This window comes from Panthera pardus, unplaced genomic scaffold (assembly GCF_024362965.1).
Source record: "Panthera pardus isolate Hobbes unplaced genomic scaffold, ASM2436296v1 HiC_scaffold_15, whole genome shotgun sequence".
Taxonomy (NCBI): Eukaryota; Metazoa; Chordata; class Mammalia; order Carnivora; family Felidae; genus Panthera; species Panthera pardus.
Window position 1 is genome coordinate 87,963,987 of NW_026526710.1, and position 13,847 is coordinate 87,977,833.

Genomic DNA, 13,847 nt, shown 5'->3' on the forward strand with positions numbered 1-13,847 from the left:
TGGATGTCACTAAGCGGCCTGTGGCTGACATTTAGCCCAGGCTTCCTCCAAATGTAGTTTTTATATTCACGTTTCAAGTCTCTTTACCTTTGTATTATTGTCAGTAGTCACATTATTAGAAATTTCTATAAGCTCAGTAATCCTAGAAATAGTCATTTGAAATGTGAGCCTCTAAGCTCTGAGCTCTCTTCACATATCAGAGGAATACCTCTCAGGATCACATCCTAGTACGTCAGCAGCCGCTTCCGTAGGAACATGGCAGCACCCGAGGAAGATGTGACAAACTAACCCCCCACGTTTTATTCAGGTAGTGACAAGGCTGCCTGACCAGATGAGATCACGTGGAGACCGAAACTTTCTTACTAAGGAGCCCACGCCTGAGTGCCAGGAAGGTTTCGTGTTCTGTGGGCCACGGATACGGGAGTCGGGGTGCTAGGTGGCCCACACCGTCACTGTGAGCACCCCCAGGGAACAGGGAAAGCCGCGTGCCCTGCTTCTGCCCACGGAGAGGGCCTCACCGGGATAGCGGGCAGCAGCGCGTTACCTGCTCCTGAGAGAGATTCTGAGCCAGAGACCTGACAATTTCTATCCACCCTCAGCAGCTTTGTGTGTACGTCCTGTTAGTGTAGGGAATAGGACCCGAGAGAAGCCATGGTCAGGAGAGGCCAGGACACGGCGTGACCTCCGTGGGGACGCTGAACAGCTCCTGCTCGCACTGTAGCAGGTGCAGTCAGCAGACGAAAGTCCGCTTCTGCCAGAGGGCATCCTGCCGAGCACCCTGCAAGCCAAACCAGAGGCAGTGCTCACCCGTAAGGAGAAGTAAGTGAGCTTGCATCCAAGTAAACAATTTAGAAGACAAAACAAAACCAAAGGAAATAAAAGGAAAGGAAAACAAAAAGGAATGGCTGAGAAGGCAATAAATTCAAAAGCTACGTAAAATGGGAAAATGGCAAAATTAGTAAATAATGCCAAACAGTGAATGCAGACTAAGCATACACACAAAATTTGCACGTGAGGAGTGTATACCAGACAAACAGGCTTCAATTTTTGTGAGTGTACTGAACAGCCCCAATGCTAATATTTTTGAAAAGTTCATTAAGTAACCCTGTTTGGGAAAAATATAAATTAGCCAAGTGGAGTCTAAAACACCTAAAACCTGAGTAGACCACAAACAAAATTCAAAAAGTTGCCAAAACCACTTTGGACCAGACAGTTTTATAGGCCAGTTATTTTAAGCCAAAAATAAATCCCACCCAAAACTTTTCTGAACAAGGAAAATAGTACAAAACCTTCTAAGTCATTTCATAAGGCCAACTTATTCCTAAGTTCTAAAATCTGATCAAGACACACAGTATAAATGTACACACAGTACAAAAGGAACTCAGAGATAAATCTTATAAACAAAGATCCAGAAATCCTGTAAGGCCAACAAAGCTACAGTACTACTGAATGACCGTGACCAGGTGACCTCTTCCCCAGGGATACAAGAACGACTGACTAGGAGATGTGTCCGCACGGCTCTGTAGAAGTTGAAAGCCACTTGATAATCTCGCTTCCATTAGAGACTTTTAAAAAGGCATTTAAGTTAAAACCCAGTACCCATTCCAGATCAAAACAGACAAACTAGCTTCCTCTCCAAATCCAGCAATAGTCCATCGAAAACAGACAGATCTTTCTTAACGTGATCCATGCTACCTGTCTTAAACCAATACTCACCGTCACACCGGATAGACTGTGCAGTCCTTCCCAAGCGAAGGATAAAACAAAGACGTTTGCTAACATCAATGCCATTTCAAACTGTCTGTCCCGGATGCTCTATCCAGACAGCATGGCAGGGAAAAATCATGACAGTTATTACAAGAAAATAAAATTACGCCTTAGACATGGTGTGACCGTATATCTAGGCAAAGATTCAGGAGACCCCAATAAAAATACACAAACCCATACACTCTTCTGTATCGACCACAGCCTGTTACATTGAAGACAGTGTCCCATTCACGAAACCGCAACAATAAAAATATTTAATCATGAACCTAAGTAGGAACATGTAGTGCGGATTAAAACAACTAATTTTAAAGCTAGACTTTAAAGCACACTTATTAATGCTTTACCTACACTCTTAATCTTCTCTGAAAGAGGTGTCCTCATTTATGAACAGAAGTAAGCGCAGAAAATGCTGGCATCTCATCCAAGGCCAAGGGCAGTTTTGTTTTTAATGCCAGAATGATTGTTCTGGTCATTATCAGCCCTGGACCGCCTTTGGACACATTTGAGGAGTTCTAGACCCCCCGATGTCTAGATTTCTCCCCAACCTACTGAAACTAAATCTGCAGAATCAAAAATCCTTCTGTTGTTCCTTATATTGTTTCTAATTTGTTTTAAAAACAGTTTATTTCGGGGCACCTGGGTGGCCTCAGTCAGTTAAGTGTCCGACTTCAGCTCAGGTCATGATCTCACAGCTCGTGAGTTCGAGCCCCACATCGGGCTCTGTGCTGACAGCTTGGAGCCTGGAGCCTGCTTCGGATTCTGCATTTCCCTCTCTCTCTCTCTCTCTGCCCCTCCCCAGCCTGCACTCTGTCTCTCCCTCTCTCAAAAATAAATAAACATTAAAAAAAAATGTTTTAAACAGTTTATTTCACTAAGTGTTAAGGTTGCAATATACGTTGCTTAATAAATTAAGTAGATGCACATCATCCCGTTAGACTGTTCTATGAATCTGCCTTTTGCCAGTGCAGAAGAGCCTCCCGTGAAGCGCACTGCTCCAGGGGCCCAGAAACCACGTACCCGTGTTGGCCTCAGTTGCCCAGCAAAAGAACAGGGTGTATGCTCATGCGCATTATCAGTAATTTCTCCTCCTCTCCCCCAGCTCTCTCACGTTACTGAAAACACCCAGAGCCATCACAGCTCTTGTATCTAGTCAAGAAATTTCATTTGCAGTTACACACCTTTCCACATCCAGGGCTAGGTGGCTTCAGGTGAATTCTACCAAATGTTTAAGAGGAAACAATACCAATTCTGTACAAACTCTTCTGGAATACAACAGGGGAAGAAACGCTTCTCTGGTGGTAAAGTGATACTGATACCAGACAAAGGCATTATGAGAAACTGGAAACGTAATCACTTATGAACGTAGACGCAAAACTCTTACAAAGTAGGAGTGGATAAAGCCTGGCAACAAATAAAAAAGGTAATACATCATGATCGAGTGGGGCTTATTCCAGGAATGCAAGGTTGGTTCAACTGTGATGAATCAATCAGTATAATTTATCTACAGGACAAAGGGGAAAATCCGTATGATCATTTCAGTAGCTTCAGGGGGAAAAACACTCTTGACTGAAATCAAACATCCATTCCTAATAAAATCTCCCAGTAAACTAGAAATAAAAGAATTTGTTCAACCTAATAAAGGGCATGTGTGAAGAATCCTGTCATTAGCATGATACTTAATACTTAACAACAAAAAGTAAAGGTGGGGTGCCTGGGTGGTTCGGTCGGTTAAGCGAGCACCTCTTGGTTTTAGCTCAGGTCATGATCTCACAGTTCACGGGTTCAAGCCCCGCGTGGGGCTCTGCACTGAGTGCACAGAGTCTGCTTGGGATTTTCTCTGCCTCTCTCTGCCCCACCCCACCCCCCCAAATAAAGAAGCATTTTACGGTAATAATAAGACCTTAAGAGTAAGGCTCGGTGCTTCCTTCAGATGACTGGCGTCTTGTATGTGAAGAAATGGTCTAAAGGCGGACTGGTAACTTCCAGGGAGACCGTCGTTTCTTAGCTCCCAGCCCCGGTGATGCTGGGGGGGGTTGCTCACCAGTCTCCTCCCAGAACTGGGGAGAGTGCCTCACACAAGCAGGTGCTCAGAACAGCCCCATTTATGCACTGGCACCTGTGTCAGGTGCCCCAGCAGCTTTCCACTCCTAAGTCGCTCCGGGTAAGAGACCATCCGCTCTCTGTGGCTGGAGGACTGTCCCGTGCTGGCCACACGAGCGCCTCCGGCGTGGAAGTCCCAGATGTGCTGCGGGTTGGGGTGCAGGACGTGACCAACAAGCAGACCCCCGCACGTGTAAGTGTAGGTTGTCACGATGGCCACTCAGAGAAGAGTGGGTACACCCAAAGGAGCACAGGGAAGGGAGCCAGGACGCAGCACCTTAGGCAGCCCAGGGAACCTTCCGGAGCAGTGGAGGCGGGAGAGAAGGCCTGCTGTAGCATGGTGGAGAGGGGGCGTCGGGCCGGTTCGCCAAGCCAGCCCTGAGCACAGACCTGGGACGGGCAGAGGCTGGGGGTCCATGGGTTGGTTCCAAGCGTAGTGTCTGGGCAGAAGCCAGGTGGCCATTCCCGCACAGCAGGGCTGTGGATGCAGCACTCTCACCGTGTGTGTGCACGTGTGTGTGTGCATGTACGTGTGTGTGCGTGTGCATGTGTGCAGCTATGGTCTCCAGCCCTCACGCTTGTAGTCCCCCCCCCATCCCCCATGCAGCAGGCGAGGCTTGCAGGCTTTCAAAGAGGACGTGTGTTTTAACCGCTTACGTGTCTTTAGGAAGAAAACAGAGCCAAACGCCAACACCTCTGAAATTTTAGTTAATTTCTACATTTAATATCGCTGGATTTAAGCTGTTTCTAGGAGGCTTTCTGGATAAACACTACTCTCTTTCAGAAATGAGAGAGTTGGTATGAATCCGACCAGGTGCCCTGCACTCCCAATGTGCTCTGAGACGAGGTGGGAAAGCTCAAAGCCGGAGCGAGACCCTCTGTTCACCCTTCACTGAGCAACTCGCATTAGGACGGTGATTAAGGCATCTGTCTTGTGAAAGGGGTCACACTCCTGGTTGGCGTCACGTGGAGACTTAGTCCTCGAAACGATGATGATTAAAAACAGTTGTATGGGCACCTGCACTGACGTGACGTGGTTACAAGCCGCTCCCTGGGGCGGGTTGTGCGGGCACGCGTACAGTAAATGGCACACGGGTGTGGGTCCTCCGGTAGAGCCTGAAGTCCCGACTGGGGGGCCCGAGGAGGTGATGGGGCGTCGGCAAGAAGAGACACTTGACGGGTCAGAACGTCACAGTTGCCCTTCACCTGGGGAGTGTGGGGCCATTTGCAGTTTATATCGAAGTTTTATAGGAAAAGCGTGTCCAGTGTGCGCTTCCTTTCCCACCCGAGGTGGGCTGCAGGACCCACATTCCCCCGTGCTGCTCCTGTGACGGCCATGTGTCTCTGGGGTGCTCTGAATCAGTGCCGTGTTATCCGTAGCGTGGTTTTAGGATCTTGGCAAACTCGAGGAGCCCAGTAACACACTTGAAAACCAGACGATGTGAGTTCTCAACTTTTTTTTTTTTTTTTTTTTTTTTTTTTTAATTTATTTTTGGGACAGAGAGAGACACAGCATGAGCGGGGGAGGGGCAGAGAGAGAGGGAGACACAGAATCGGAAACAGGCTCCAGGCTCCGAGCCATCAGCCCAGAGCCTGACGCGGGGCTTGAACTCGTGGACTCACGGACCGCAAGATCGTGACCTGGCTGAAGTCGGACGCTTAACCGACTGCGCCACCCAGGCGCCCCCAGACGATGTGAGTCTGGTTAACGCACAACACGCCTACAGGATGCCGGACTGCCCTCCAGTCCGGCCGCTCAGCTCAGGAGCAAGAAGGCCCACACGCGTCCCTGTGCCTGCACACACGCCCAGAGCAGGGCCGGGGTGCGGGAGGTAGAAAAAATGCAGACTGCTCCTGGGGTGTGGGTCGGGAGTCTGGGGGCTCGCCCAGCCCTCGGAGGGTCTGCCCTGCCATCCTCTGCAGCGGAGAGTGGCCACGGGGTGGAAAAGCGTGGGGGGGGGAGGCCACCGTGGCTGCCCCGCCCCAGCCAGTACGGCCGGCGAGACCACCAAGCCTTTGCTCGGCAGCCTGTGTGCGTGGACTGCGTGGGGGGCCGAGTCGGTCCATCCCTGCCGTGGGCAGGAGCCGAGAGCGTGTGAGCGCTTCCTGCCGCGGGAAGACCCGCCCGCCCGCCTTCAGGTCTGCGGCGTGGGGCTGTGCCGCCTCGGCCTTAACCCCTGGTCACCCGGGTTCAGACACGTGGGTCCTTCCCAGGATCAGAGGTGTGCCCTTCCCAGATGGCTTCTACTTCTTTTTAAAAGGCAGTGAGAAATCCCAAATCCAGTTCAAAGGTTATTTTTCCTCTTTTTATTCTCCACCCAGGGCAGTGCCTCGTAACGTCCGGGCCTCACTACTCGGCTTTTCCGTTCTCTGCGCGGCCCGGGGCCCCTGCTCCCGCCCTGGCTGGGCTCGCTGGGCTCGGGGAGACTCACCTGGAGGGGTGTGCTGCCGTTTGCTGGACCCCTGCTCCTCACGCGGTCCGCACAGGGCTCCTGCCAGGCAGGGTCTGCAAAACCTCCCTCGGTTTGGTGGTCACTGGCAGGAGGACTGTGCTCAGCCATCAGACCCGCCCCGGCTGTGACCACGGAGGGACAAAGATTAAGATCCACCAGGAAACCCATGGCACAGCTGCACAGGCCGGGGTCCCCCAGAGACCTGCCGTGCGCTCCCGCTCGCCCCCGCCCCGAGGGTTGTGTGCACCGCGCTTGCTTCTCCAGCGTGTCGAGTGACGTGTGCACGGCACCACCAGGGCCGGAAGGCCACTGAGCCTCGGCATCAGGGTTTTTACTGAGGTCTTTCACGCAGACATGGTTGACCCCCACATGGCTGACCTGTTTCCTGTCCCTGCAGAGGTCGGGGGGACCATAAGCCCAGCACCCCTCCATAAGGCACACTGATGGTGCAGACCGTGTGCAGCCCACTCCAGGGCCCGTTACCGTGGTGGGGACACCCGCCCCCAGGAACAGAGCCCACAGTCCTCGCTGCACGATGAGGCAGTTGCCCCTAAGCAGGGCAGTGTTCTGGCCTTCCCTTGACTCCCCGGCAGAGGTGAGGGGTCACAGCATACTGTCCTGCCTCTGACCCCGTTGGCGGTGGCTTTGGTGGGCAGGTTCCACTAACAAAACGTGAAAATCACAAGTCCTGTCGACACAACAGTCTCTCGCAGCATTGGACAGACATGAAGCATTCGCTTTGTGACCGTTTGTATAATTTACCTTCTGGAAAGGAAGAACGGTGATCTTACTGAAATAGTTCATCAAGTAGACAAAAGTAAACATCTGCTCATTTCCTTTATTTCCCCCAAAAGGGGGAGAAGCATCAGTTGCACAGGGGCAGTGGGGGCTTCAGGCGCACAGCAGTTAAAATGCTAGGTGTTCCCACGAACAGCGTGCTCCCAAAATGCAGCAGGAGTGAGTCCAGCACTTGAGACGTGGTCTGACCAGCCCAAATGTAATACACACTGAGGGCTTCTGATTTATTCTTGGTTTAGGTTTTGCCTTACCAGTTTAAATTCAGTACTCTAGCCTGTTGGGCACATTGTCGAATTCGATCCGAGGTTTTGGAGAGCAAGCGGGTCTCCCCTGTGTAAGGACCCAGGCACAGAGAAGGTCAAGGTACACACAGCAGGAAAGGTTCAAGGTCAGAATTTCCCCTTCAGCGGGATGCTTCCCGGCAGTGACCGCTGCGCCACGGGGCAGCCCCCCGACCCGGGGTGTCCGTGAGACGGCCTGTGTGCAGGGCCGGCCGGCGCGTGGACGGGTTCTCCTTCCGGGCATCGGAGCAAGATGGTGGTTCTGCACCGTTGACTCTCCAGCTGGCGCCCTAATTCGTAACGTGGTACTGTTGCTAGTGCTGTGACTTCACTAATTTAAACGGCACTTGTGTTTTTAAGGGGAAAATCGGGGAGGAGAAATTTGCACCCTGCACGTAGCCGTTCCCGCCTCAGCAAGCAGACTGTGCCCCGCGGCGGGTTGGGGACCAGGCGCGGGCAGTGGGGCCGGGCAAGGGGGCGGGAAGTCTCCCCTCAGGCACCGGGCGCTGACGGGCCACAGCGTCGGAGCGCAGCTTGCGCACGGCGGGCCACCTTCGGTCCGCTCGAGAATGAGACCACTGCGTCCCGTCCTTGGAAGTAGGAGGTGGCACCACGGTCACTGCCTGTGTCTGGCACTCAGACGCCGAGCCCGGGTGAGAAAGCTGCTCTGAGCCCTCGGCCTTTCTTCTAGGAATGCGTTACTGTCTCCGAAGTGATGCAGTAATGTGGGGTCGTTATTACCGTTTCCTTCCCAATCCCGCTTTTCTGAAATTGTTCCGTTCCGTGTACTGTGGGCTGACCCCACCAGGTAATCTGTGTAAAAGACGGTAAAAGAGGCAAAATTTCTGCCACGTGAATTCTGGTGCATTGACCTATGATACTTATTTAAAAAGAAAAATGATTTTAAACCGTATGTCTTTACTACCCTGAAATTTTACCACCTACCTGTCTGTCTGGCTCCTTTACAAGATCCTAACATTTGGGGAAATAAAGCCCACCCACCCCCCGACCCCGGTGAAGGAGACGGACTGGTGTCTGTCAGGGATTTCTTCACGACCAGCGCGTGGAGCATGGCCGTCGTGCCCCGAACCAGCCGCCCGGCGGTAGTTCCTGCCAGCACAGCACGGGCGACTTGTGCTCTTTGCTGTGTTCTGGAACACGTGCCGTCCCACACGATCCTTCACTTCCACGTTCTCCTTCCTTCCCGTCTCCGGCCACTCGCGGCCTCCCCAGCACGCACTGGAGCAAACAGCCCCTCGCCCTCAGTTGGCAGTTGTGCTGGAATCTTCCCGTAGTTAGAAGTGTGGGGGCCACCTAGGAAACCTCACCTTGGAAGGCATTCCCGTTCTGTGAGGGAGGGTGACGGCGGAACCCTGACACCCCAGATACGCTTTGGCGTGCACGGCGGCCTGCCCGGTGGCCTGGCCGCCACGGTTGTCCAGGTGAGGAGTTGGAGTGGGAGCGACCGGGGCGTTCCAGCCTCGGAACCAGGGCTGCTGGGCCTCATCGCGGCCCGTCCCCCCGCGATTTCACAGGGGACGCTCAGGCCCAGCGGTAACGCTCTGCTTGCTGGGCAGAACTGAGCGGGTGCGCTCCTCCGGCCCGGGGTAAATGCTGGGCCTGTAGTGGGTGAGCACAACTGCAGGCCTGAAGGAAGGGGCGGGGGGCACGGGAGGAGCCCGAGCCCCCCAGCTTGCGTATGACGGCCCTTCACCGAGCAGGGGGGCGGGGGGTGGGGGGGTCCAGCGGACCACGTTCTAGCTGATGACTGTTGTCAGGTGGCTTTTAAAGACAAACTGATTTTTTTTTTTCCAGAAAACACTGTCATGAAAAACACCGTTCATAAATCAGCTTTAAAAATTACTCTTCTGTTTATGATTTTCACATTTTAATGCTACATAATGAACCGTCAATAAGAATACTTCTGTTTTTGAGGAATGACCGTGTGCCAGGGGACTTTGGTCATTTCAGTGTTAGAACAGTGTGCAAGTCCGTTTTCCTCCTGACCCAGGGGTTGCTGGCAGAGCTGAGCTCAGTTCAGGTACTCCAGTAGACGCACCAGCTGTCCTCGGTCACCCGTCTGGCTCTCCTTTAGAAGGAGAGCAGGGCCCCATCAGGGACTTGGCGCTGGCGGGCGGGCGGGAGCTCTCGGGAGGCCCGCTCTGCGCCCAGGCCGGCACCTGTGTGGGTTTTAAAGCCCCACCTCTGGGCAGCCGAAGACACAACGAGCAACAGAAGAGTGATCGGTAATGCATTTCATGCTGGAAAGCGACACCGAGGGACCCGGCCACACTGCCAGGTCGTCAGCCAGAGAGGGGTGGTTCCAGGGTCGATACTTGACACAGCCGCAACCCCGGGAAGGTTCCGGACAGCGTAGGTGTCGTGAATTGCCGCTGCCGGTGAGCTTCCTGACCGCCAGCCTGTCGCTTCCCTTCACGCTGAGCGCGTGGCCTCACGTCTCGCTGGTCTCCTCCAGGTGGCCCTGGTGCAGTGGACAGAGAGCGTCGGCCTGACGCTGGTCAGCAGAGACCTGGGCTCCGTGCAGCTGAGGACCCCCAGCGGCCAGATCCAGACCTACTGCATCCTGCAGATGTTCCCCTTCACGTCAGAGAGCAAGCGGATGGGGGTCATCGTCCGGGTAGGCGTCCGCTCGTGACCCAGGCTTGCGCTCCGCTCAGGGCTGTGCACGCCGGGCCGGTGACTCAGGGCGGTTTGCTGCCAGTGCTTCTGTTTGCTGGAGTTCTCTTTCTTTAAATAAAGTCCAGACTAAGGGTTTATACCGAGAAGTTAGCGAGGCTCTAACGGTAGTGATTTAAAGGGCAGAATAAGTCAAAGGCCTTAGCCGGTAACGTTTGAAATCCGCTACAGCTGTTCAGTTCTGTTTCCGACGGCAGTAGCACACCAAGGAGCTCTGCTGGAGAATGAGTCATGACGATAAAGCCGCCGACCTACACCCCTGTTAGATGTTTCCAGCAAATTCCAAAAACGTATCCTGGAAGCTGGCTGACCAAAGAAAGCGTATTCGATCGGGCAGTGAGAACTTGAGAGGATTCACCTTTGCCTTGCCGTCTGAGGCACATGTTGCCAACAGGTTGCGTTTCAGCAGCCTCGGCGCGGCCTGTCGAGATCTGCGGTTACGTTCTCAGTTCTCATTTGCCCGGACACCTCAGAGGGGATGCTGATGCTGCCTGCGCGGGAGGATATTTGAGTAGCTGAGGCCCAAGGAACACACTCGGGGGAATCGCTTCTTCCAGCGCGTTTCTAGTCAGGCAGCTGCCATCTGCAAGGCGCGGTGTGTCCTTAGCGTGCCTGTGCTCCCTCCCCGCGCAGGACGAGTCCACTGCGGAGATCACCTTCTACATGAAAGGGGCCGACGTGGCCATGTCCTCCATCGTGCAGTACAACGACTGGCTGGAAGAAGAGGTAAGCAGCCGGTTCACGCGTGCTGCGTCGCGGGGGGGCGGCGGGGGGGGTATCGAGACACCACGTTTGCGGCCAGACGCCGACAGGTTTCTGGACACCGAATTGGCTCTCCACCAGATTCTTTTTTTTCTTTTTAACGTTTTATTTATTTTTGAGACAGAGACAGAGCATGAACTGGGGAGGGTCAGCGAGAGGGAGACACAGAAGCCGAAGCAGGCTCCAGGCTCCGAGCTGTCAGCACAGAGCCCGACGCGGGGCTCGAACTCACTGACCGTGAGATCGTGACCTGAGCCCAAGTCGGCCGCTTAACCGACTGAGCCACCCAGGCGCCCCTCCACCAGATTCTTTTAAGCGACTCCAGTTCCTCTCAATTTTGTAAAGCAGAAAGGGGGGGGGGGGTGCTGCTTAATTACAAATAGTTTACTTTCTGTATAAACAACTACTCGATTTGGTTTTTGTGGGGATGCGGGTAGATACATTAGTGGGTCCTTGTGAATAATATTTGTTTCCAGTAGTGAAAAAGTAGCATTACTGATCATTCACTAAAAATTCTGAAATAACATTGTATCATATTACATATATTACATTTTTATGTTTATTTTGTAACCTAAGTTATTTGCAAGATTTTAATTAGAATTTTAATCTCATCTTAATGTGTACATATGAATCACTTTAAAAACAGAAACTACTGGGGCACCTGGGGGGCTCAGTCCGTGGAGGGTCCAACTCTTGATCTAAGCTCAGGTCATGATCTCACGGTCGTGGGTTCTAGCCCCACTTCGGGCTCCGTGCAGGGCTTGGAGCCTGCTAGTTAATTAATAAATAAATAAAAATAAAATAAAATAAAATAAAATAAAATACGAATAAAATCAATTCTGTATTTTACCAAATTCTCCCTATAGAAAACAGGATTTATGTTTCGCCTCATGAGGTTATGTTATTGTTTACGTTTGTGTGTTAGTGAAAAAGTTGGATTTCAGAGTCCACGGAACCCTTGTGGGTGTCGGCACAGCCCTCTGTGGTGCTCCCGGGTCACCCGCCGCTGCCCACACCCCACACCCCACACCCCGCGTCCGCGGCAGCATTGGCAATATGAATCAATAGCTCCTTCAGGCGCTTGGATTTAATCAGGCCCATGAATAAATTAAATTCCCTGAAGACCTAGGAAAATGCCATAAAAATTACTTTTGGTCATAATGATGTGCCATTAATTATAAAATACTTGTTTAATTTGTTTAGCTTTATGAGGTCAAATCAATAAATGTCTTGCAACAGACAGATAATGTCAGATTGTTTTCCACAAAGATAACTTTATTAAAAATCCTTTGTGCATTCGCTGCTCAACTTGACATTCCCTTCCTTTAGATAAATCTCTTGGTCCTCCACCCATGTCTTTGCGGTAATGCTCTTATAGTCTGACGGCCTTTACTTTATTTACAACGAAAACCAAAAAACACGCAGGTTGGGAGAGCCTGAGCATCGCTCCCCACGTTGGATTCTTGGCTGTAAACTTGTATTCTCCGCTTATTAAACAAAACAGAAACGAGCCACCGACACTCTTGACTCACCACGTAACAGAAAGAGCCAATTTTGTCAGACCCGCCACGTCAGACTGTGCAGTGCGCACAGACCTGGAACAAGCGCGCCCCGGACGGCGAAAGTGCTTGGGCACTTGGCCTCCTGCCCTCCACGCGCAGACGTGGAACGAGGGTCAGAACTGGGGATCGGGGAAGGCGTGAATGAAGGGGTGCGGTGACCAGTGCCCTGCCGTCCCCAGAAGATGTGTGAGGCGGGGGCGTGGGAGCTGTGCCCAGGGTCCGCTTCTCCGTGAGCATCAGACCTACTCAAGCGGCCAGATTAGGAGGGATTGCAGAAAGCCTGAGTGGTTCATACTCCGCCTTTGCAGACTGGAGCATCTCAGCGGCAGTCTGGCAGGTGAGCTTTGTGAGACGCGAGCGCCCCACCCAGAGAGAGAGCGAGCGAGACCGCGGTTATCTGGGAGCGCCAGCCTGTGCCCTCAGGGGACAGCGGAGGCGGAGGTCTGTGCGCACGGCCGGGCAGGGCAGAGCCTGCGTGCAGAGTCGCGTCTGGACTGTTGAGCAGCGAGTGCGTGCACTTGTCCCCAGTGATGTGTGGTTTCCACTCACGGAAGGTCACACGCTCCAAGTCATGGCTCCCTCAGCGGCCGTAACTGCCCGTCTGCGTGGCTTCGTGGCTGCACGCAGGGCTGGCGTCCGGGCTTTGGCACACACGCCCGGACGTCCCGAGCAGGGTCGCGGGGAGCTGTCGGTGTGCGGTCCCAGCGTCGGATACCCAAGCTTACTAGTACCTGAGTTTCTTTATGGACCGAAAAGCAGCTGATTCACTTGTCTGGGATGCATTCGCCGAGATGCCTGACTGCGGTGTCCGTTCTCATTTGCGAGCACACGCTGTGCACATCGGGGATTCTGTCTGTGGCTGTTGTATGGCTGAAGTGCGGAGCCCTGCACCCCTCGGGCTTCGCTGCGGACACTTGAAGAGACCTGCCCGTCTCTGCGCAGCCGTCTCTGCGTGGCCCGGCAGCGAGCGGTCGCACACCCAGGCGCCGCCGCACCCGCCCCACGTGGCTGTCCGTGCGGTCCGGGAGCCCCTGCTGGGGCCGGGAAACACTCCAGAGCGGGGTGAGCACGTGGCCCTCTGCCGTGTCGACCATGAGTGCCGGAAACAGGCTAAACATGCTGCAGGTTAGAGCTTTAGAAAGACGCTCGGCCTTCGAAACAGTTCCTCAAAGTTGGAAGCTTGAGAGCGTCAGCAAGAAAGAGGTGAAGGGCTGTCAAGCAGCAGGCCTTCGGAAGCCCGCGGCCTGCAGGAGCCTTGGCTGGCGGTGGTGTTCTTGACATGTAGACAGCGTGGCCGCAGAGAACGGTACAGCTTAGCGCTCAGGTTGTTTTTTACATTTCGTTTGCATAAACACACATCACCGCGAAGCGCTGCTGTTGACGCCCGAGCTTGGGCCTCTTGGGCGCTTGGTCCTCAGACTTCCCGT

The 13,847-nt window shown here is 53.3% G+C and overlaps 1 protein-coding gene across 11 annotated transcripts in view; it reads left to right on the top strand.

The window, feature by feature from the left end:
- ATP9B (ATPase phospholipid transporting 9B (putative)) overlaps positions 1-13,847 on the top strand; it is a 252,976-nt gene that overhangs the window by 211,639 nt on the left and 27,490 nt on the right. For 10 of the 11 annotated variants that reach the window (XM_053902858.1, XM_053902856.1, XM_053902864.1 and 7 more), the window contains 2 exons: positions 9,876-10,037; positions 10,730-10,822. The exons of the other annotated variant lie outside the window; for it this stretch is intronic. In XM_053902858.1, the coding sequence (XP_053758833.1) occupies positions 9,876-10,037; positions 10,730-10,822 (255 nt within the window). The remainder of the gene's footprint in view (positions 1-9,875; positions 10,038-10,729; positions 10,823-13,847) is intronic. 11 annotated transcript variants of the gene reach the window in all.